Source organism: Rhinoderma darwinii, chromosome 1, assembly GCF_050947455.1.
Source record: "Rhinoderma darwinii isolate aRhiDar2 chromosome 1, aRhiDar2.hap1, whole genome shotgun sequence".
Lineage (NCBI taxonomy): Eukaryota > Metazoa > Chordata > Amphibia > Anura > Rhinodermatidae > Rhinoderma > Rhinoderma darwinii.
The window spans coordinates 262,821,623-262,846,940 of NC_134687.1; the positions used below are offsets into that span (position 1 = coordinate 262,821,623).

Genomic DNA, 25,318 nt, shown 5'->3' on the forward strand with positions numbered 1-25,318 from the left:
ACAAGAGGGGGGGGGGACACTGTGTAGCCCTATATACAAGAGGGGGGGGGGACACTGTGTAGCCCTATATACAAGAGGGGGGGGACACTGTAGCCCTATATACAAGAGGGGGGGGGGACACTGTGCAGCACTCCACAAGGGGGGGGACACTGTGCAGCACTCCACAAGGGGGGGGACACTGTGCAGCACTCCACAAGGGGGGGGGACACTGTGCAGCACTCCACAAGGGGGGGGACACTGTGCAGCACTCCACAAGGGGGGGGGACACTGTGCAGCACTCCACAAGGGGGGGGGACACTGTGCAGCACTCCACAAGGGGGGGGGGACACTGTGCAGCACTCCACAAGGGGGGGGGACACTGTGCAGCACTCCACAAGGGGGGGGGACACTGTGCAGCACTCCACAAGGGGGGGGGACACTGTGCAGCACTCCACAAGGGGGGGGACACTGTGCAGCACTCCACAAGGGGGGGGGACACTGTGCAGCACTCCACAAGGGGGGGGGACACTGTGCAGCACTCCACAAGGGGGGGGGACACTGTGCAGCACTCCACAAGGGGGGGGGACACTGTGCAGCACTCCACAAGGGGGGGGGGACACTGTGCAGCACTCCACAAGGGGGGGACACTGTGCAGCACTCCACAGGGGGGGGGACACTGTGCAGCACTCCACAGGGGGGGGACACTGTGCAGCACTCCACAGGGGGGGGACACTGTGCAGCACTCCACAAGGGGGGGGGGACACTGTGCAGCACTCCACAAGGGGGGGGACACTGTGCAGCACTCCACAAGGGGGGGGGACACTGTGCAGCACTCCACAAGGGGGGGGACACTGTGCAGCACTCCACAAGGGGGGGGACACTGTGCAGCACTCCACAAGGGGGGGGACACTGTGCAGCACTCCACAAGGGGGGGGACACTGTGCAGCACTCCACAAGGGGGGGGGACACTGTGCAGCACTCCACAAGGGGGGGGACACTGTGCAGCACTCCACAAGGGGGGGGACACTGTGCAGCACTCCACTAGGGGGGGGACACTGTGCAGCACTCCACAAGGGGGGGGACACTGTGCAGCACTCCACAAGGGGGGGGACACTGTGCAGCACTCCACAAGGGGGGGGACACTGTGCAGCACTCCACAAGGGGGGGGACACTGTGCAGCACTCCACAAGGGGGGGGACACTGTGCAGCACTCCACAAGGGGGGGGACACTGTGCAGCACTCCACAAGGGGGGGGACACTGTGCAGCACTCCACAAGGGGGGGACACTGTGCAGCACTCCACAAGGGGGGGGACACTGTGCAGCACTCCACAAGGGGGGGGGACACTGTGCAGCACTCCACAAGGGGGGGGGACACTGTGCAGCACTCCACAAGGGGGGGGACACTGTGCAGCACTCCACAAGGGGGGGGACACTGTGCAGCACTCCACAAGGGGGGGGACACTGTGCAGCACTCCACAAGGGGGGGGACACTGTGCAGCACTCCACAAGGGGGGGGACACTGTGCAGCACTCCACAAGGGGGGGGACACTGTGCAGCACTCCACAAGGGGGGGGACACTGTGCAGCACTCCACAAGGGGGGGGACACTGTGCAGCACTCCACAAGGGGGGGGACACTGTGCAGCACTCCACAAGGGGGGGGACACTGTGCAGCACTCCACAAGGGGGGGGACACTGTGCAGCACTCCACAAGGGGGGGGGGACACTGTGCAGCACTCCACAAGGGGGGGGACACTGTGCAGCACTCCACAAGGGGGGGGACACTGTGCAGCACTCCACAAGGGGGGGGACACTGTGCAGCACTCCACAAGGGGGGGGACACTGTGCAGCACTCCACAAGGGGGGGGACACTGTGCAGCACTCCACAAGGGGGGGGGACACTGTGCAGCACTCCACAAGGGGGGGGACACTGTGCGGCACTCCACAAGGGGGGGGACACTGTGCGGCACTCCACAAGGGGGGGGACACTGTGCGGCACTCCACAAGGGGGGGGACACTGTGCGGCACTCCACAAGGGGGGGGACACTGTGCGGCACTCCACAAGGGGGGACACTGTGCGGCACTCCACAAGGGGGGGACACTGTGCGGCACTCCACAAGGGGGGGACACTGTGCGGCACTCCACAAGGGGGGGACACTGTGCGGCACTCCACAAGGGGGGGACACTGTGCGGCACTCCACAAGGGGGGGACACTGTGCGGCACTCCACAAGGGGGGGACACTGTGCGGCACTCCACAAGGGGGGGACACTGTGCGGCACTCCACAAGGGGGGGACACTGTGCGGCACTCCACAAGGGGGGGACACTGTGCGGCACTCCACAAGGGGGGGACACTGTGCGGCACTCCACAAGGGGGGGACACTGTGCGGCACTCCACAAGGGGGGGACACTGTGCGGCACTCCACAAGGGGGGGACACTGTGCGGCACTCCACAAGGGGGGACACTGTGCGGCACTCCACAAGGGGGGACACTGTGCGGCACTCCACAAGGGGGGACACTGTGCGGCACTCCACAAGGGGGGACACTGTGCGGCACTCCACAAGGGGGGACACTGTGCGGCACTCCACAAGGGGGGACACTGTGCGGCACTCCACAAGGGGGGACACTGTGCGGCACTCCACAAGGGGGGACACTGTGCGGCACTCCACAAGGGGGGACACTGTGCGGCACTCCACAAGGGGGGACACTGTGCGGCACTCCACAAGGGGGGACACTGTGCGGCACTCCACAAGGGGGGACACTGTGCGGCACTCCACAAGGGGGGACACTGTGCGGCACTCCACAAGGGGGGACACTGTGCGGCACTCCACAAGGGGGGACACTGTGCGGCTCTCCACAAGGGGGGACACTGTGCGGCACTCCACAAGGGGGGACACTGTGCGGCACTCCACAAGGGGGGACACTGTGCGGCACTCCACAAGGGGGGACACTGTGCGGCTCTCCACAAGGGGGGACACTGTGCGGCACTCCACAAGGGGGGACACTGTGCGGCACTCCACAAGGGGGGACACTGTGCGGCACTCCACAAGGGGGGACACTGTGCGGCACTCCACAAGGGGGGACACTGTGCGGCACTCCACAAGGGGGGACACTGTGCGGCACTCTACAAGGGGGGACACTGTGCGGCACTCTACAAGGGGGGACACTGTGCGGCACTCTACAAGGGGGGACACTGTGCGGCACTCTACAAGGGGGGACACTGTGCGGCACTCTACAAGGGGGGACACTGTGCGGCACTCTACAAGGGGGGACACTGTGCGGCACTCTACAAGGGGGGACACTGTGCGGCACTCTACAAGGGGGGACACTGTGCGGCACTCTACAAGGGGGGACACTGTGCGGCACTCTACAAGGGGGGACACTGTGCGGCACTCTACAAGGGGGGACACTGTGCGGCACTCTACAAGGGGGGACACTGTGCGGCACTCTACAAGGGGGGACACTGTGCGGCACTCTACAAGGGGGGACACTGTGCGGCACTCTACAAGGGGGGACACTGTGCGGCACTCTACAAGGGGGGACACTGTGCGGCACTCTACAAGGGGGGACACTGTGCGGCACTCTACAAGGGGGGACACTGTGCGGCACTCTACAAGGGGGGACACTGTGCGGCACTCTACAAGGGGGGACACTGTGCGGCACTCTACAAGGGGGGACACTGTGCGGCACTCTACAAGGGGGGACACTGTGCGGCACTCTACAAGGGGGGACACTGTGCGGCACTCTACAAGGGGGGACACTGTGCGGCACTCTACAAGGGGGGACACTGTGCGGCACTCTACAAGGGGGGACACTGTGCGGCACTCTACAAGGGGGGACACTGTGCGGCACTCTACAAGGGGGGACACTGTGCGGCACTCTACAAGGGGGGACACTGTGCGGCACTCTACAAGGGGGGACACTGTGCGGCACTCTACAAGGGGGGACACTGTGCGGCACTCTACAAGGGGGGACACTGTGCGGCACTCTACAAGGGGGGACACTGTGCGGCACTCTACAAGGGGGGGAGCACTGTGCGGCACTCTACAAGGGGGGGGGAGCACTGTGCGGCACTCTACAAGGGGGGGGGAGCACTGTGCGGCACTCTACAAGGGGGGGGAGCACTGTGTGGCACTCTACAAGGGGGGAGCACTGTGTGGCACTCTACAAGGGGGGAGCACTGTGTGGCACTCTACAAGGGGGGACACTGTGTGGCACTCTACAAGGAGGGGGGAGCACTGTGTGGCACTCTACAAGGAGGGGGGAGCACTGTGTGGCACTCTACAAGGAGGGGGGAGCACTGTGTGGCACTCTACAAGGAGGGGGGAGCACTGTGTGGCACTCTACAAGGAGGGGGGAGCACTGTGTGGCACTCTACAAGGAGGGGGGAGCACTGTGTGGCACTCTACAAGGAGGGGGGAGCACTGTGTGGCACTCTACAAGGAGGGGGGAGCACTGTGTGGCACTCTACAAGGAGGGGGGAGCACTGTGTGGCACTCTACAAGGAGGGGGGAGCACTGTGTGGCACTCTACAAGGAGGGGGGAGCACTGTGTGGCACTCTACAAGGAGGGGGGAGCACTGTGTGGCACTCTACAAGGAGGGGGGAGCACTGTGTGGCACTCTACAAGGAGGGGGGAGCACTGTGTGACACTCTACAAGGAGGGGGAGCACTGTGTGACACTCTACAAGGAGGGGGGAGCACTGTGTGACACTCTACAAGGAGGGGGAGCACTGTGTGACACTCTACAAGGAGGGGGAGCACTGTGTGACACTCTACAAGGAGGGGGAGCACTGTGTGACACTCTACAAGGAGGGGGAGCACTGTGTGACACTCTACAAGGAGGGGGAGCACTGTGTGACACTCTACAAGGAGGGGGAGCACTGTGTGACACTATATACAAGGGGGGAGTGCTATCTATAGGGGGCTGTGTGTGGCGCTGTCTACAGGGGAATGTGTGTGATGCTATCTATAGGGGGTCTGTGCTAACTAGAGGGGTGTGTGTGGTGCTATCTACATGTAGAGTCGTGGCACTATCTACAGGGTGATGTGTATGGCGGTATCTACATGGGAGTGTGGCATGATCTACAGGGGGTACGGTGCTTTACAGTGTGTGACAATTATATTTAGGGGCACAGTGTTTGGCGCTATTATATTTAGGGGTACGGTGTATGGTAATATTCTAATGGGAGTGCTGCGATCAGTTTTTTGTTGCTATATATATATTTATTTTGAGCTGGCGTCCCACTTGGGCTGCTGTATTGGGCAGTCACGCACACGGAAACGGGGTAAACACAAACAGCAGGTACTTTTTATTTGCACCAAACAAACAGATCCTTTTTGTACAGAGCTTGCGTCCACTGGGTAAAGCAACAAACAAAACAATATAACTTGTGGAAAAACAATCTTTAAAGTTCTCACCCTGTAGCAGCCACCACCTGAGCGTGCAAATGCCCTTTGTTAGGTGTTTCGTTCATAGCAGTCTCCCTGGAGGAACAACAATCTCCTTCCTCCTCACTCTCTCTTCCTCTTCACACTGTCAGCTTCCCTTTTAATCAGGGCCAGCTGAGGCTCAGAACCTCTAGAAACAAAAACCTGGAGTGGAGGTATGGGAATGGCCATCCCACCCAGAATCTCTACAGCCATTCCTAAATCCCGGACCCTGAAATCCAGCCTTAAGACTCCTGCTCACCAACTAACATTGCTGAGCAACAAACTTCCCAGAGATTTACACCACTGAGATAAGAAATCTCAGTGGCACATACCTACCCTCTACCCGTCTTCCTACTGACTGTTTACAAATCCCCCCCTCTGCCCAAGGCCAGGTGACTGGGCACTTGTAGCCGATAAGCAATGGAGACGTGAAAGGGCATCGGCATTGACATGTAGTTTCCCCTGTCTGTGTTCCACACTATAATTTAAATTTTGCAATGCTAGAAACCATCTAGTTACCCTTGCATTATTTCCTTTGTTGTGGCACATCCACCTCAAGGCAGCATGATCCGAAACTAGCCAGAATTTTCTGCCTAGTAGATAGTATCTCAGCGTCTCTAGTGCCCACTTTATGGCCAAACATTCCTTTTCCACTATTCAATAATTCCTCTCACAAGAAGTGAGTTTCCTACTTAAGTACACTATGGGATGCTCCTCCCCATTCACTTCTTGCAATAGGACTGCCCCTAAACCAACATTGGAGGCATCGGTTTGTACAACAAATTCTTTCGAAAAGTCTGGTGCTATCAACACCGGCTGACTGCACAAGGCTTTCTTAAGCCCCTGAAATGCCCTTTCTGCTTCTGGGGACCACTGAACCATGACGGACTTCTTCCTTTTCGTTAGATCTGTTAAGGGTGCTGCAATGGAGGCAAAGTTTGGGACGAACCTTCGATAGTATCCCACAATTCCTAAGAATGCCCTCACCTGTTTTTTTGTAAGGGGCTGTGGCCATTTTTGTATTGCCTCAATTTTGTTCACTTGAGGTTTTATTACACCTCTTCCTACCAAATAGCCCAAATACCTGGCCTCCTCTAACCCAATGGCACACTTTTCTGGGTTAGCAGTAAACCCTGCTTTTCTGAGGTAATCTAACACAGACTGAACTTTATTCAAATGGGTCTCCCAGTTAGTGCTGAAGATGACTATATCATCTATGTAGGCTGCCGAGTATCTTTTGTGCGGACTCAAAACCCGATCCATCGCCCTTTGAAAGGTGGCCGGTGCACCCTGTAACCCAAAGGGCATGGTTACATACTGAAACAGCCCCTCTGGGGTGGAGAAGGCAGTTTTCTCCCTGGCTTCCTTTGACAACGGAATTTTCCAGTACCCTTTTGTGAGATCTAGGGTTGTAATATATCTGGCTGGCCCCAATTGCTCAATTAACTCATCTACCCTAGGCATAGGGTAGGCATCAAATTTGGAAACTTCGTTCAGCTTACGAAAGTCATTGCAGAACCTCCATGTCACGTCGGATTTTGGAACTAATACTATGGGGCTGGACCACTCACTATTAGACTCATCAATCACCCCCGGTGCTAACATGCGTTTCACTTCCTCTGAGATGGCCTGTCTCCTGGCTTCTGGGATTCTATAGGGCTTAATGCTTACTTTCAGGTCAGTAATAATATCATGTTCTATCACATCAGTAACCCCTGGGAGATTTGAAAACAGGTCCCTATTATGCTGTAAAAATTCACTCGTCTCTTGTTTTTGTGGCGGTGACAAAGTTTCAGCAATCTTAACCTTTCTAATCTGCATATCCAGATCTTGAGATATTTTTAAGAAAGTTAGCAAGGACTCCCTATCCTGCCAGGGTTTAATTAAATTTATGTGATAGCGCTGGTTCGGCTTTCTTTTCCCCGGCTGATGTACCTTGTAAGTTACGTCACTAACCTTTTCCACAATTTCATAGAGGCCCTGCCACCTGGCCAACAATTTACTTTCAACTGGAGGCACTAACACCAACACGCGATCACCCGGGTTAAACTGCTTCACTTTGGCTGCCCTGTTATATATCCGGCTCTGTGCCTCCTGAGCTCTCTGTAGGTGGTCCTTTACTATGGGCATGACCCTGGCTATCCGATCCTGCATTTGTGCAACATGTTCTATTATGCTCCTATAAGGTCTCGCCTCACTCTCCCATGTTTCTTTGGTAATATCGAGGAGACCACGGGGGTGCCTGCCGTATAGTAACTCAAATGGAGAGAACCCAGTGGAGGCCTGAGGGACCTCTCTGATAGAAAATAACAAATAGGGCAATAAGCAATCCCAGTCCCGACCATCCTTCTCCACAACCCTTTTTAACATCCCCTTCATGGTCTTGTTGAACCTCTCTACCAGCCCATCGGTCTGAGGATGATAGACAGAGGTTCTTATTTGTTTGATCTTCAAGTTCCTACATAACTCTTTCATGATTTTAGACATAAAAGGGGTTCCCTGATCTGTCAATATTTCCTTTGGCAGGCCAGTTCTCGAAAATATGTGAACCAACTCCCGAGCAATACATTTAGAGTAGGTGTTTCGCAGGGGGATAGCCTCAGGGTATCTGGTGGCATAGTCCAACACCACCAGAATATACTGGTGGCCCCGGGCAGACTTAACCAACGGTCCCACTAGGTCCATCGGGATTCGTACGAACGGGACCTCAATTATAGGTAGGGGAACTAACGGGCTCCTAAAGTAGGCTACAGGAGTAGTTAACTGACAGGTTGGGCAGGATTTACAATAGTTAGCAACCTCTTTATAACCGCCTGGCCAGTAGAATCTTTGTAGGATCCTTTCCTGGGTCTTATCTGTACCTAAATGACCACCTAGCACATGGGTGTGAGCGATGTCCAGTACCATATGTGGCGGGTACCAGCAACTGTTCAACTAGGGTCTCCCTTATTTGCGTGACCCGATACAGTAGATCCCCATTAAGAGCAAAATAGGGAAAACATTTATCCGCATTAGGACCCTGCGGAACACCATTAATGACGGTCACATTTCCGAAGGCATTTTTTAGGGTGGGGACTCTTAGTTGAGCTGTTCCAAAGTTGTCACGGGATACCTCAAGATCAGGGGGACTTGCCTCGGGACCTGCAGGCTCACCCTCTTCTCCTGCTAAAACCGCCAGAGGAAAATTGTCGGCCCCCTTTTCGGTTACTGCTACTGCCTCAGTGGGCCCATCCTCATTTAAAGGAACAGGGTGAAAAGACAAAGTATCAATATTATTCCTGCCTACCCTAGCCGACCTGTGGTTCCACAGCTCCCAGAACAAGGGAAAGTCACGGCCAATGATAAAGACATGAATCAAATTATTTACAACTGCGACCTCATGGACCTGAGACCCACAGTCAGTCTCTATAGCGACGTTGGCCACTGGGTAGTCCTTGGTGTCCCCATGTACACAAATCACCCCCACCCGCCTTTCCGGGTTAACCAGTACATGTGGTAGGGTGGCCCGCAAGAGTGTGACCTGAGTCCAGGAGGGCTGTGACAATGGCCCCATTGACAAGGACTTGTCGCTCCTGTAGTCCCTCATCCTGTCGGATACCAGCACTGCAGGCCAAATGGGCAAACAGGGAGCATCGTTGAGTGGCACTGCAATCCATCGGTTGCGCGTTTTGGGGACAGTGGGCTCAATGTGGCCCGGCTGCTGGCACCTCCAACTGAGAAAGTCACGTCTACTCCGGATTGGAGACTGGAACTGTTGGGTGCCTGGTGCTAGGGGTTTAAACTTTAGCTTCCCTCCTCGTGGCAACTCCGCCATTCGGGTCTTGGGGACCGGATTTGCTCCTACCGCAGCAGGGTGGACCTCGTAGCCTCGCTCAGGAGGTCGCACTTTTGGTTCAGGGGCAAGAAAATATTTATTAGAGGTATACCTCTCAACTGCCAAAAGCATTTGGTCTAGAGTCTGCGGGTCTCCCTGGGCAACCCAGCGATACAACTCTCTTGGCAGGCTACTCAGGTAGCAGTCCATCACCACTCTTTCCACCATCTCCCTAGGATTTAGGATTTTGGGCTGAAGCCACTTGCGTGCCAGATGCAGGAGATCGAACAGCTGGGATCGAGGTGGTTTAGTCCTCTCGTACCTCCAAGCATGAACCCGACGAGCCCGCACAGAAAGGGTAACCCCCAACCGAGCCAGGATCTCTGCTTTCAATAGGTGATAGTCACTGGCTTGGTCCTGTGTCAGGTTGAAGTATGCCTTTTGTGGTTCTCCCACTAAAAATGGTGCCAGGACCTCTGCCCACTCTTTCAGAGGGAGTTTCTCTCGCTCCGCCAACCTTTCGAACATGGTTATATATGCCTCCACATCATTTGCATCAGTAATTTTCTGCAGGGTGCTTTGCACAGTTTTGCGCACATTTATCAGGGTGGTGGCTGTTTCCCGTGGTAATTGTGATTGAGCCACGACCGTCTCTCTTAGGGCAGAAACTTGCTCAACCAGCAGGCGGTTGGTCTCCTGTTGAACCTGTATAGCCTCCGCATGAGCCCTCTGCTGCTGTGCGATCGCTTGCTGCTGTTGCAGGTTTGCCTGCACCATCTGTTTTACAAGCTCTTCCATAACAGTCTCTTTTTTTCAATCCTGTTGCTGCTTTTACCCAGGACATACGGGAAGTCCAATCAAATTAAGGAACTGTGCATTTACCCTTAGCGCAATGGCCACATTCTCCACCATATGTGAGCTGGCGTCCCACTTGGGCTGCTGTATTGGGCAGTCATGCCCACGGAAACGGGGTAAACACAAACAGCAGGTACTTTTTATTCGCACCAAACAAACAGATCCTTTTTGTACAGAGCTTACGTCCACTGGGTAAAGCAACAAACAAAACAATATAACTTGTTGAAAAACGATCTTTAAAGTTCTCACCCTGTAGCAGCCACCACTTGAGCGTTCAAGTGCCCTTTGTTAGGTGTTTCGTTCATAGCAGTCTCCCTGGAGGAACAACTATCTCCTTCCTTCTCACTCTCTCTTTCTCTTCACACTGTCAGCTTCCCTTTTAATTAGGGCCAACTGAGACTCAGAACCTCTAGAAACCAAAACCTGGAGTGGAGGTATGGGAATGGCCATCCCACCCAGAATCTCTACATCCATTCCTAAATCCCGGACCCTGAAATCCAGCCTAAAAACTCCTTCTCGCCAACTAACCTTGCTGAGCAACAAACTTCCCAGAGATTTACACCACTGAGATAAGAAATCACAGTGGCACATACCTACCCTCTACCAGTCTTCCTACTGACTGTTTACAATATATATATATATATAATTTCTAGCTCTTGGAAGGCAGGGAGGGTAAAACAAAAAAAGGCTTCGTTCTTAACTCGTTGAGATTTGCTATATGGTATTTAAAATGTCAGTTGCTCCTGTCTCCTTGACAAGTGACTGAGTGAGGTTCTGTTCATACTGACATCATGGCTCCATCCACGTGGGAATAACTGTGATAAATAACATACTCTATTACTGTTCTAGGGACCCACATACCTTGGTTCAACTTACCTCATTTATGGCATTAAACAAGTTCCAGCCTTTCCATGTGTCCATTTCCAGTAATACTCTCCTGTTGTTGGTAAGTTTTGAGTCCAGTTTAAAAACACAATGCTGTTAATAAACCTCAAATAATATATTCATATCACACCAGGATTTTCACAGCCACTTGACTCGCAGTGAAGTAGTGGGCTACCTTGGGGGACGTTGGGACACTAACAGCCAGTGTAAGTCTTTTCTTCTTGGTACTTTATGTAATGTTAATTTATCACACTATATACTGTATTGTGCTGGAACAAACTGTAAATCTTTCTATAGTGCTCACGGTGCTGCGTGCCTTTCCTTGTCGCTCCCGCCTGAGGGACACAGAGACTGCTGCAACAGTAGAAGAAGAGGTGAGGTTTGTGAAATTTGTTTTTTTTGGAAACCGTTGAGATGGGAGGAATGTGTAATCATACATCCCATAAAAAGTAACAGAATTCAACGGCTTTATCTGGCTCCCATTCCTTATAGACTGTTGGAAAACTATTTTTGTATTTTGTTTTTTGTTTTTTACGATTTCTTTTATTTAAATATATCAAAGTACAAAAGGTTTATCCTTGATATTACTCCTCCCTTGACATTCCAACAAGCCTTTAACTTCCTCCCAATCACCCCACATAAATTTACGTGTTGCACAGGTATTCCCTTCAGCCCAGCATCTCTCAGTACTGGCTGCTACTAGCATACTAAACTGCTTATACCAAACAGCAGTTGGGGTATTATCTTGCTCGGCAGAAATTGCTTTACAAATATTGGGGTGCTTTTTTTCCTTTATTTATTGTGAAAATGAGGAAATCTGAGCTAAAACTATTTTTTAAAACTTTTATTTTTACGGCCTAATTTCAAGAAATTCAGCAAAAAATCTGTGGGGTTAAAATGCTCCTTATACCTTTAGATCAATTCCTTAGGGAGTGTAGTTTCTAAAATTGTGTCTTTTTGGGGGCGTTTCCTATGTTTTGGCACCACAAGACCTCTTCAAACGTGAAATGGTGCCTAAAATATATTCTAATAAAAAGGAAGCCCCAAAATCCACTAGGGTCTCCTTTGCTTCTGAGGTCTGTGTTTTAGTCCAGTAGCACACTAGGGCCACATGCATTATATTTCCAAAAACTGCAAAATCAGGGCAATAATACTGAGTTGTATTTCTCTTGTAAAGTCTTTTGTGTTACATATATTTTTTTCTATAAATATGGAATTTCTTTAAAAAAAAAAATGTCTACATTTCAGCTCAACTTTGCTTTAATTACTGTGAATTGCCTAAAGCAGGGGTAGGCAACCTTTTTTGTAAGGCGTATCGATAAAATATATTTTTATAAAATTAAGTACTCAGTGTGCCACGCAAACATGAAAGTCATATAAGACATACTGTTACCACCTGTATGACCTGAACCAATTAATCAGTTAATTAAACTTAAATTTCAGTGTGACATCTGACTTCCTTTGTAAAGATGATCCATCTGTAGTGCATACAAGGCTACTGAACACCACCTGGGGGAGGGGTGGACGCAAGAATGACCGCAGCTACTGAACACCAGCTGGAGGAGGGGTGCACATAGGCGAGACCGTGGCTACTGAACACCAGCTGGAGGAAGGGTGCACATAGGAGAGAGCGTCTACTGAATACCAGCTGGGGGGGTGCACATAGGAGAGAGAGGGTGTCTACTGAACACAAGATGCGGGGCTGCACATAGCCGAGAGAGACAACCGCTCTCTCCTATGTGGGTGGTGCACATAGGAGAGAGAGTGTGTTTACTGAGCGCCAGCTGGGGGCGCATATAGGAGAGAGAGAGAGCGTTTACTGAACACCAACTGGGGGGGTGCACATAGGAGAGAGAGTGTCTACTGAACACAAGCTGGGGGGGTGCACATAGTTGAGAGAGACACCTTCTCTCTCCTATGTGGGGGATGCGCACAGGAGAGAGAAATTCAAACTTTTGCTAACTTTTTCTTTTAGGCCTTATTCAGACGGCCGTGTTTGGTCCGTGATATACGGACGGTGTGTCGGCTGTATTTACCAGACCAACTACAGTTAAGGGAGCTGGGCTTCTAGCATCATAGATATCTAGGAATACTGTCCTATATTGTAACCATGTTTTCAGTACGTGACAGTATTCCTGCAGGGAGACAGTGACTCACAGCTTCATGGATGACTATGATGCTAGAAACCCGGCTCCCTGAACTGTGGTCGGTCCTGGAAATACGGCCAACACACGGTCCTTATATCACAGACCGAACACAGCAGTCTGCATAAGGACTTTTAGAGGGGTTACTGAACTCTGTCCTTGCGGCACTGATAACCAAGAGAGAGCAGTGCTGCATTGTGTAATTGTGTAATTGCCAAGTGTAATTGCCAAGTGTTCGGCAGTGACAAACACAATAAAGCACTGCTCTCTGTCATGTGATCAGCGCCGCAAAGTGCATAATGAAGCACCGCTCTCCCTCCCTGTGTTCAGTGCTGCTAAGCACACGAGGCTGGACACCAGGAGAGGGAAGTGTGCCAGCAAACCATGCCCCGCGTGCGTGGCACAGGTTGCTGACCCCTGGACTAAAGGGTTAAGAAACTTTCTAAATACTGTTTTGAATACTTTGAGGGGTGCAGCTTTTAAAATGGGGTGTTTTTATGGGAGTTTTTAATATATAGGCCCCTTAAAGCCACTTAAAAACTGAACTGGTCCCAAAAACAACGACTTTTGGAAATTTTCTTAAAACTTTGAGAAATTGCTGCTAAACTTATAAGCCTTGTAAGTCCTAGAAAAATAAAAGAATGTTCAAAAAACGATGCCAACACAAAGTAGACATATGGGAAATGTTAACTAGTAACTATATTGTGTGGTATTACTATCTGTCTTACAAGCTGATACATTTACATTTTAAAACAAATTCTCTAAATGTAGGTGTTTTTCACAAATAAGCAATGAATGTATCGACCAAATTTTACCAGTAACATAAAGTACAATGTGCCACGAGAAAACAATCTCAGAATCGCTTGAATAAATAAAAGCATTCTAAAGTTATTACCACATAAAGTGACACATGTCAGATTTGAAAAAATTGGCCTGGTCCTTAAGGCCAAAACAGGCTGTTTCCTGAAGGGGTTAAAGGGAACCTGTCAGCAGGTAACGACAGGTGCTCTGATTACAGTAAATTACGTTTTACTCTGAAGCGCTGTGGCATTTCAGAATAAAACATTGCTTAACCCAGGGTCGTAATTAGGAAAGACTGGGCCCCATAGCAAACTCTTGACTGGGCCCCCCCAGGTGCCATAACAGCTTTCCTTATAGATAGTGCCCCCTGTAGAATGTAGCATACAGCCCCCCTGAAGACAGTGCTATACAACTCCACCTATAGACAGTATCACACCCCATTTGTAGATAGCGCCCCCACCTCCCCCTTGTAGATAGTGCCATACAGCTCCGCCTGTAGATATTGCCATAAAGCCCCCCTGTATATAGCGCTATACAGCTCCCACGGTATATAGTGCCACAGAGCCCCCTCCCTTGAATATAGTGCCGCACAGACCCCCTTAGTAGATAGTGCCACACAGCCCCCCCTTAGTAGATAGTGCCACACACAGACCCCTGTAGATTGCGCCACACACAGCCCCCTGTAGATAGAGCCACAGCCCTCCCCCTTGTAAATAGTGCCATAGAGCCCCCCTAGTAGATAGTGCCACACAGGCCCTCCTTAGTAGTGCCACACAGCCCCGTGTATATAGTGCCACACAGCTCCCCATGTGTATAGTGCCACACAGCTGCCCCTTGTATAGAGTGCCCCACAGCTCCCCTTGTGTGTAGTGCTACACAGCTCCCCCTTGTGTACAGTGCCACACAGCCTCCCTTGTGTGCAGTGCCACACTGCCCCCCTTGTATATAGTGCCACAAGGCAATGGCACACAAGGCAATGGCACATCCGAGAATGTTGTATCAGCCAGGGGGATGTCAATCCAACATGGAAAGGTGGGTTTGAAGGCAGGACTATGTGACTCTTCAGGATAGTGGCACTGCATGACCCTTTAATGAGATATTAGCATATAGTGTGCGCCGTTTTAAAAGTGGATTTTAAAGATTTTGCTGCATCTGAAAAAAACATACATTTGGAAATGTTTTCAGGTCATGTATTACCGCATGGTGGCGGGTCAAGGGGTTAAAACTACCAGACAGGTTCCCATGTAATATACAATGAATTGAGAACAATTCCATCTGTCCTGCAATTTTGTTATTATAAATATATCCTATATAATTATGACTCCAGAACCAAGCTCAGTACATAAATACAGCACTTGAACTAAGCTCTGACATATATACAGCATCAGAACCAAGCTCTGTACATAAATACAGCACTAGGACCAAGCTCTGTCATATACACAGTACCACAACCAAGCTCAGTACATAAATACAGCACTAGAACCAAGCTCATTCATATATACAGCACCAGAACCAACCTCAGTACATAAATACAGAACTAGAACCAAGCTCAGTACATATATACAATACAAGAAGAAAGATCAGTACATAAATACAGCCCCAGAACCAAGCTCAGTACATATATAAAACACCAGAACAAATACAGCTCAATTTAGTGCAACCCCTGCCGTATAGGTTTGTACAACGTAAAACTACAGCTCCCAGCATGGCCCGAACAATGGTAAGGATATGCTGGAAGATGCTGTTTCACAAAAAAAAAATCATACCACCCATCATCTCGCTGCAGGTCATACAGTGACTACAGTACTGATTAGAGGCAGAATAAACATTTACATTAAGTGACTCACCGGTGATGTCTCAGATTCTAGTTCTTTTCTTCTCCCTCCGGTCCAGACCTCTATGATGGATTTCTCCTGGCCACGACCCATTTCTGCAGTTTTCCGCTCAGATGTCTTCAGCTTCTCACTTTTAAAACATTTCTGCACCTATAAACAAAGTTAAATTCTCAACACCTCTAAATATAATAAAGCGCAATACGTCACCATTAAATATAATAGCGCCATACACTGTGTCCCTGATTATAATAGTACCATACATTGTCCCACACAATGTAGGAGATTTGTTCAATAAAATTTGCATTATACTCCAACGGTTGATGGCTTGAAGATTATACTGACTGTCATTTGCATTGACTATTTAGGAAAATCAGCGAAAAATAACATTTGCATAATAATTTTGGAATGCGGTGTATATAGTGGCCCACATCCCCACATATAGACCCCCCTGTAGATAGTGCCCCACATATAGACAACCCCCCCTGTAGATAGAGCCCTCACCGTAGATAACGCCACTCACAGTTTTACCTCACCCTGATCCCGTTCCCACGCTGTCCGGTGGCAATGTAAATCTGCTCTCTTCTGAGCAGGTCTGCTGAAGCTGAACAACGAAAGCGGCGCGTCGTTCAAAAGCGCTGATTGGCAGGGCAGAATGACTTGCCCCGTGAATCAGCGCCTTTCAAGCACGGAAGCGGCGCGATGACGCCATCGCGCCGCTAGCGTCGTTGAAAGGCGCTTATTGGTGGGGCGTCATTTTGCCCCGCCAATCAGCGTCATTGTAAGGCGCTGAATGGTCGGGCACAGAAAGTGCCCGGCTACCCAGCGCTAATGCATGTATTTGTACCTGCGTGCTATAGACGCAGGTACAATTACTACAAGAGGGGGTGGCTGTCACTAGCTCCGGGGCCCCCACTGGTGCTAGCAACGCCCCCGGTCATGAGAGGGCCTGTGTCGCCCGGCCCATACATGTTAGAGGCTTGGCGGCGCGGGCCCTGTAGTAGCGTCTCTACATCTGTAGCAGCCATAACGGTTGCTAGCTGCGGCCCTGAAGCCGCGGGCCCCGTAGCAGCTGCTACAGCGGTAGTTACGCATCCATTTTTACGATTTTCAATTTCTTTTTTTCCTCCCCATATTCCAAAAGCCATACATTTTTTATTTTTCTGTCCCTCTAGTCCTATGAGGGCTTGATTTTTGCGGGATGAGCTGTAGTTTTTCATGGAACCATGTATTGTACCATATTGTAATGGCCGGAAGGAGGTGAAGGGAAAGTGAGCCCTAATCTACCCACCGCCCTGTCCCTGCCTACTTGCAACGACTCGCCCTAGGCGACGAGGTACAACTGGGCGGCGGTCCCTACGCTGTCTAAGTGCACAGGAAAACAAACAGGGAACATGCAAGGGAAGGGGCAGTAGCCACGGAACGCCACGAGGAAACGGAGCGGCGAACGGACAGTCAGGACCAGGACGAAGTGAGTACACCCAAGCGGGCAAGGAGACAGAAGCAAGCCAGGGGCAAAGCAACGCAGGTTTAAGCAGAACTGCAGCAAGGCAGAAGCACGGCAGAAGCAGGCTGGAACAAGCAGCAGTGGGGCCAGGAATCCAAAAGAATTACAAGCACTGAGGGAGAGAACAGGGCAGGTAATAAAGGACAGGGGGCGGAGCTAACTCCGACAGACCAGGCCGCGATAGGCTCTCCCACTCCTGAGCCTGCCACCCTGGTTGGTGGGAGATGGTGTCAGTCGAACAGGTCTGGCCTCAGGTGTGGATTGATTAATCCCAGGAGTATACCTAGATGAAGTACCTGGCAGATCCCTAACAGTACTCCCCCTTTTATGAGGGGCCACCGGACCCTTACTAAGGGGACCCGGTTTAGTGGGGAAGAGAAGGTGGAACCTCCTGATCAATACCCCAGCGTGAACATCACGGGCAGGTACCCAAGTCCTCTCCTCCGGCCCGTATCCTCTCCAATGGACCAGGTACTGGAGGGAGCCCTGGACCATCCTACTGTCCATAATCTTGGCCACCTCGAATTCCACCCCCTCAGGGGTGAGAACGGGAACAGGAGGTATCCTCGAGGGGGACCAGGACGGGGAGCAGCGTTTAAGGAGGGAGGCATGGAAGACGTCATGTATGCGAAATGATGGGGGGAGCTCCAGACGGAAGGATACAGGGTTGAGGACTTCAATGATCTTATAAGGTCCAATAAATCGGGGAGCAAACTTCCTGGACGGGACCTTAAGGCGCAAGTTCCTGGACGACAACCAGACCAAATCCCCGACGACAAACCGGGGGTTGGCAGAACGTCTACTATCCGCCTGAATCTTTTGTGCGCTCTGGGACGCCTCTAGGTTCTTCTGAACCTGGGCCCAGACGGTGCACAGTTCCCGATGAACATCCTCTACCTCAGGATTATTGGAACAACCAGGGGAGACGGAGGAGAATCTTGGGTTAAACCCGAAATTACAGAAAAACGGGGAGACCCCTGACGAGTTACTGACCCGGTTATTCAAGGAAAATTCAGCAAGGGGAAGGAATGAGACCCAATCGAATTGACAGTCAGAGATGAAACACCTTAAATATTGTTCCAGGGATTGGTTGGTCCTTTCCGTTTGGCCATTAGTTTCGGGATGGAAGGCGGAGGAGAAGGACAGATCAATCTCCAACTTTTTACAAAAAGCTCTCCAAAATAAGGAAACAAATTGTACCCCTCTGTCAGAAACGATATTGACTGGGGCCCCATGGAGACGCAGGATGTGTTTCACAAACAAAGAAGCTAACGTCTTGGCGTTAGGTAGCTTCTTAAGGGGCACAAAGTGGCACATCTTGCTGAAGCGGTCGACTACCACCCACACCACCGACTTGCCCTGAGATGGAGGCAAATCGGTGATAAAATCCATGGAGATATGGGTCCAAGGTCTCTGGGGAATGGGCAAGGAACGTAGTAGGCCCGCAGGTCGGGACCTAGGGGTTTTGGACCTAGCGCAAACCTCACAAGCGGCGACGTAAGCCCTAACGTCTTTAGGAACCCAGGCCACCAATAGTTTCTGGTAATGAGGTGTTTGGTGCCCAAGATGCCAGGATGACCAGATAGAGCGGAGTCATGGTTTTCCCTGAGTACCCTTAGCCGGTATTGCAGGGGAACAAACAGTTTGTCCCCAGGAACGTTCCCGGGAGCTGCACCCTGATCAGCCGCGATATCAGAAGCTAAATCAGAATCCGTGGCAGAGACGATTATACCAGGGGGTAAAATACAAGCAGGATCCTTCTCAGAAGGAGGATTGGCCATGAAACTACGTGACAGAGCATCAGCCTTAATATTCTTGGACCCAGCCCTATAGGTAACCAAGAAATTAAATCTGGTAAAGAATAGTGCCCACCGAGCTTGTCTAGGATTAAGCCTCCGGGCCGATTCTAGGAAAACCAGATTCTTGTGATCCGTAAGGACCGTTACCTGGTGTCTGGCCCCCTCCAGGAAGTGCCGCCACTCCTCAAAAGCCCATTTAATGGCTAGAAGTTCGCGGTTGCCAATATCATAGTTACTCTCCGTGGGCGAAAACTTCCTAGAGAAGTAAGCACAGGGGCGGAGATGGGTGAGGGAGCTGGTACCCTGGGACAAGACGGCCCCCACTCCCACCTCGGAAGCGTCAACCTCCACAATAAATGGCTCCTCTTGGTTGGGCTGAATCAGCACGGGGGCCGAGATAAAGCACTTCTTGAGGGTCTCAAAGGCCTGGACGGCCTCAGGGGGCCAATGGAGGACATCAGCACCCTTGCGGGTAAGGTCCGTAAGAGGCTTAGCGACGACCGAGAAGTTGGCAATAAATCTCCTGTAATAGTTGGCGAACCCTAAAAAACACTGTAACGCCTTAAGGGAGGCAGGTTGGACCCATTCCGCCACAGCCTGAACCTTGGCAGGGTCCATGCGGAATTCATGGGGAGTGAGGATTTGCCCTAAAAATGGTATCTCCTGTACCCCAAAGACACATTTTTCAGTCTTAGCAAACAGATTATTCTCCCGAAGGACCTGGAGCACCTTCCTGACATGCTCCACGTGGGAGGACCAGTCCTTGGAAAACACCAGTATGTCATCAAGGTACACAACAAGAAAATTACCCAGGTACTCTCTCAGGATTTCATTAATAAAATTCTGGAAGACAGCAGGGGCATTACACAACCCAAAGGGCATGACCAGGTATTCGAAATCACCCTCGGGTGTGTTGAACGCAGTTTTCCACTCATCCCCCTCTTTGATGCGGATAAGGTTATATGCCCCCCGTAGATCGAACTTAGAAAACCATTGGGCTCCCTGAACCTGATTAAAAAGATCCGGAATCAAAGGAAGTGGGTACTGGTTCCTTACGGTGACCTTATTCAGGTTACGATAATCAATGCACGGCCTAAGACCACCATCCTTCTTCCCCACGAAGAAGAAGCCAGCACCTACAGGAGAAGTCGAGGGGCGAATGAAACCCTTGGCCAGGCATTCTTGGATATATTCCCTCATAGCTTTACGTTCAGGACATGAAAGATTAAATATCCTCCCCTTAGGAAGCTTGGCACCAGGCACCAAATCGATAGCGCAATCGTAATCTCTATGGGGGGGCAACACCTCGGAGGCCTCCTTAGAAAACACATCGGCGAAGTCCTGAACAAACTCAGGAAGCGTGTTTACCTCCTCCCGGGGAGAAATAGAGTTAACAGCAAGACATGACATAAGACATTCATTACCCCATTTGGTGAGATCCCCAGTATTCCAATCAAACTTGGGATTATGCAACTGCAACCAGGGTAGGCCTAAAACCAGATCAGACGATAATCCCTGCATCACCAGTACAGAGCACTGCTCCAAATGCATGGAGCCAACAAGGAGTTCAAAAACAGGAGTATGCTGAGTAAAATAACCATTAGCAAGGGGAGTTGAGTCGATTCCTACTACAGGGATAGGATAAGGTAAATCAATACAAGGCATCTTTAGAGACATAGCAAATTCCGCAGACATGATATTAGCAGATGAGCCAGAATCCACGAAAGCACTGCCCGTGGCAGCCCGGCCAGCAAACGAGACCTGAAAGGGAAGCAAAATTTTATTGCGTTTCACATTAACGGGAAATACCTGTGCGCCCAAGTGACCTCCCCGATGATCACTTAGGCGCGGAAGTTTTCCGGCTTCTTATTCTTGCGCCTGGGACAGGTGTTCAGTAGATGCTTGTCGTCCCCACAGTAGAAGCAGAGACCATTCATTCTGCGAAACTCCCTACGTTGTCGAGGGGACATGGAGGCCCCGAGTTGCATAGGTACCTCCGAGTCCTCCGTGGAGGGGCGAGGAGACGGGACCTCGGGGGGGATCGCAGAAAAGTCAGAGGGGAGCACACTGAAGCGTTCTAGCTGACGTTCCCTGAGACGTCGGTCAAGTCGTACTGCTAGGGCCATAACCTGGTCAAGGGAGTCAGATGAGGGGTAGCTAACCAGCAGATCCTTCAGGGCGTCAGATAATCCTAACCTAAACTGGCACCTTAGGGCCGGATCGTTCCACTGAGAAGCTACGCACCACTTCCTAAAATCAGAACAGTATTCCTCAACCGGTCTCCTACCCTGACGTAAGGTCACCAGCTGACTCTCGGCTAAGGCAGTCCTGTCAGTCTCGTCGTAAATGAGTCCGAGGGCAGAGAAAAAACGATCAACAGAGGAAAGTTCAGGGGCGTCAGGAGCCAAGGAGAAGGCCCACTCTTGGGGCCCTTCCTGGAGTTGGGATATGATGATACCCACCCGCTGGTTCTCGGAACCTGAGGAGTGGGGCTTTAGGCGGAAATACAGTCTGCAACTCTCCCGGAAGGAGAGAAACGTCTTACGGTCCCCTGAGAACCGGTCAGGTAACTTGAGGTCGGGTTCTAGAGGTGAGGTGAGGGGTACTACTAAAGCAGCGTCACCCTGATTGACCCTTTGGGCCAGGGCCTGGACCTGTAGGGAGAGGCCCTGCATCTGCTGGGCCAGGGTCTCAAGGGGGTCCATGATAGCGTCAGCGTAGGAGAAATGGTAGACTAGGTAAGGGCTTGTAATTATGTAATGGCCGGAAGGAGGTGAAGGGAAAGTGAGCCCTAATCTACCCACCGCCCTGTCCCTGCCTACTTGCAACGACTCGCCCTAGGCGACGAGGTACAACTGGGCGGCGGTCCCTACGCTGTCTAAGTGCACAGGAAAACAAACAGGGAACATGCAAGGGAAGGGGCAGTAGCCACGGAACGCCACGAGGAAACGGAGCGGCGAACGGACAGTCAGGACCAGGACGAAGTGAGTACACCCAAGCGGGCAAGGAGACAGAAGCAAGCCAGGGGCAAAGCAACGCAGGTTTAAGCAGAACTGCAGCAAGGCAGAAGCACGGCAGAAGCAGGCTGGAGCAAGCAGCAGTGGGGCCAGGAATCCAAAAGAATTACAAGCACTGAGGGAGAGAACAGGGCAGGTAATAAAGGACAGGGGGCGGAGCTAACTCCGACAGACCAGGCCGCGATAGGCTCTCCCACTCCTGAGCCTGCCACCCTGGTTGGTGGGAGATGGTGTCAGTCGAACAGGTCTGGCCTCAGGTGTGGATTGATTAATCCCAGGAGTATACCTAGATGAAGTACCTGGCAGATCCCTAACACATATAATGTATTAGGAAACGGGAAAAAAAATATTTGTGGGGTAGAAAATGAAAAAATACAGTGGGTCCTCCATTGTTTTTTGCGCTTCGTTTTTACGGCATTCACCGTGCAATTAAAACGACATGTTAACTTTATTTTGTTGAGTCAATACTATTACAGCGATACCAAATTTATATATTTTTTCTCTATATTTTACTACTTTTACAAGTAAAAAACGAACTGGAAATGGTACCATTTTGGGGTGCATGCGAGGGTTTGTTCACTTTTTATTCAATTTTTTGTGGGAGATGAGGTGACCAAAAACAGATCCTGGCTTTTTACTTGTTTTTTTTTTTTTTTATACGGCGTACACCGTGAGGGTTAAATAATGATTTATTATAATAGTTCAGACTTTTACCGATGTGGTGATACCAATTGTTTATTTCTTTTTTTACAATGCTTCAGGGGGAATATGGGAAAAGGTTTTTTTTAATATTTATTTTATTTGTATAGAAAAAACAACTTTATTTAACAGATTTTTACTTTTTTTTTTTTATCAGTCCCCCTAGGGGACTTGAACGAGCGGTTGTTGGATCGCTTGCACTATATACTGCAATACTAATGTGCAGTATATCGTCCTTCTGACAGGCTTCTATTGAGCAGGGCTTAATAGGCGCACAAAGGTGGCAGACCTGTGGGTCTTCATTATGTCCCCAGGCTGCAATAGCAATCATTGCCACTCCGTGATCGCAATGAGCTGTTAGCAGGCGTTGCCCCCCCCTCTTTCTAACGATTTAAATGCCACGGTCGCTATTAACTGCAGCATTTAATGGGTTAAACAAGCACGATCCCGCTTGTTACTTTGAAGTGTCAGCTGTAACGTACAGCCAACACCCGCATTGTATGGAGCGGGCACTAATCCTCTCATTGCTAGGGGTTTTTGGACATTTGCACCTCTCGTAGCAAGAGCAATTATCTAATAGCACTTTTGACATGTAAGACCTAACTTCCAAAATAAAAGTCATACTAAACCACCATAACCATATTGTAATGACAGGGATAGGGAAACCGACAAGTGAGCCCTAATCTACCCGCCACTCAGTCCCTGCCTACTTGCAACGACCCGCCCTAGGCGACTGGGTACAACTGGGCGACGGTCCCTACACTCAATAAGTGCACGACAGACAACAGACAAGAAAACACAGAACAAAGGGAAAAGGGGCAGTTGCCCACGGCAACACCGTGAGCAACAAGAGTAGTAAACGAGCCGAGTCAAACCAGGAGAGTACGAGGTGCCAAACGTAGAGCAGGAGAGGAGTGAACAAGCCGAGTCAAACCAGGAGTGTACGAGGTACCAAACCAACAGAGAAGAATCACAAGCAAGGAGGAACAGGAAAGGCAGGTATAAATAGACAGAGGGCGGGAGTTAGCTCCGTCTGGCCAGGCTGTGATAGGCTCTCCCACTCCTAAGCCTGCCATCCTGAGTCGTGGAAGATGGAGTCAGTCTCACAGACATAGAAGCAGGTTCAGACTGATTACCTATGGGCGTGGATACAGAAGCTGTGCCTGGCAGATCCTTAACACATATATTCTAAAAGTAGATACCTGGCACATTCGCAAAATGCCACTCAGCACTTTATACACACAGGCACCTTCATGCAATTTTGCATCAAATTGTAATTTTTCATAAAAAATGCATACAATGTTATATTTATGTCTAAAAATGTGACCTAAGCATAAAATAATACGCACAACACCTTCTAAAAATAAAAGGTAAAGATGTGCAGAGTTTATACATACCACTTAGGGCGGATTCACACGAAAAAAAACGTGGCGTTTTGCGTGCGCAAAAGGCACTTAACAGCTCCGTGTGTCATCAGCGTATGATGCGCGGCTGCGTGATTTTCGCGCAGCCGCCATCATTATGACACTCCGTTTGGATGTTTGTAAACAGAAAAGCTCGTGGTGCTTTTCTGTTTACATTCAGAGTTTGACAGCTTTTGCGCGAATCACGCTGTTCGCACGGAAGTGCTTCCGTGTGACGTGTGGTTTACACGCACCCATTGACTTCAATGGTTGCGTGATGCGCGAAAAATGCAGAAATATAGAACATGTCGTGAGTTTTACGCAGCGGATTCGCGCTGCGCAAAACTCACGGACTGTCTGCACACCCCATAGACTTGTATAGGTCCGTGCGACCCGCGTGAAAACCACGCGGGTTGCATGGACGAAAATCACGTTCGTGTGAATCCGCCCTTAGGCCTAGGTCTAGATTTTTTTTTAACTGCGGATATATTATTTGCCATTACTACCTCTTGGGGTAGGACATTCCATTGTTTGACTACTCTAAGGGTATGTTCACACGGCCTATTTTCTGCCATTTTTCGGGCTGTAAACGCCCGAAAAATCGTCAGCAGAACACCTCCAAACATCTGCCCATTGATTTAAATGGGAAAAACTGCGTTCTGTTCTGATGGGCCGTTTTTTTACGCGGCCGTTTTGAGCCGTTTTTTGAGCCGTTTTTCATAGACTCTATTGAAAACAGGTCCAAAAACGGCCGTAAAAAATGCAGCGAAAAACGCGAGTTGCTCAAAAAACGTCTGAAAATCAGGAGCTGTTTTCCCTTGAAAACCGCTCCGTATTTTCAGATGTTTTTGATTCAGCCTTACTGTAAAGAACTCTTTCCTATATTGATGTCTGAAACGTCTTTCTTCCAGACGTAATGAATGTCCCCTCGTCCTTTGTAGAGTCCTTGGAAGGAGCAGATCATGTGCTAGTTATTTGTAATGACCAAACATATATTTATACATATTAATAATATCACCTCTAAGGCCTTATTCACACGAGCGTATTTCACGTCCGTGTTACGTGCGTTAAAAAAACGGACGTCACACGGACCTATGCAATTCAATGGGTCCATACAGACTTTCAGTGTTTTTCACGCAGCGTGTGTCCGCT

At 50.5% G+C, this 25,318-nt stretch overlaps 1 protein-coding gene across 3 annotated transcripts in view; it reads left to right on the forward strand.

Annotated features, from left to right (window-relative positions):
• MPND (MPN domain containing) overlaps positions 1–25,318 on the forward strand; it is a 197,385-nt gene that overhangs the window by 84,789 nt on the left and 87,278 nt on the right. For all 3 annotated transcript variants that reach the window (XM_075863851.1, XM_075863858.1, XM_075863856.1), the window contains exons 6-8: positions 10,929–11,025; positions 11,098–11,170; positions 11,262–11,338. In XM_075863851.1, coding sequence (XP_075719966.1) covers positions 10,929–11,025; positions 11,098–11,170; positions 11,262–11,338 — 247 coding nt within the window. The remainder of the gene's footprint in view (positions 1–10,928; positions 11,026–11,097; positions 11,171–11,261; positions 11,339–25,318) is intronic.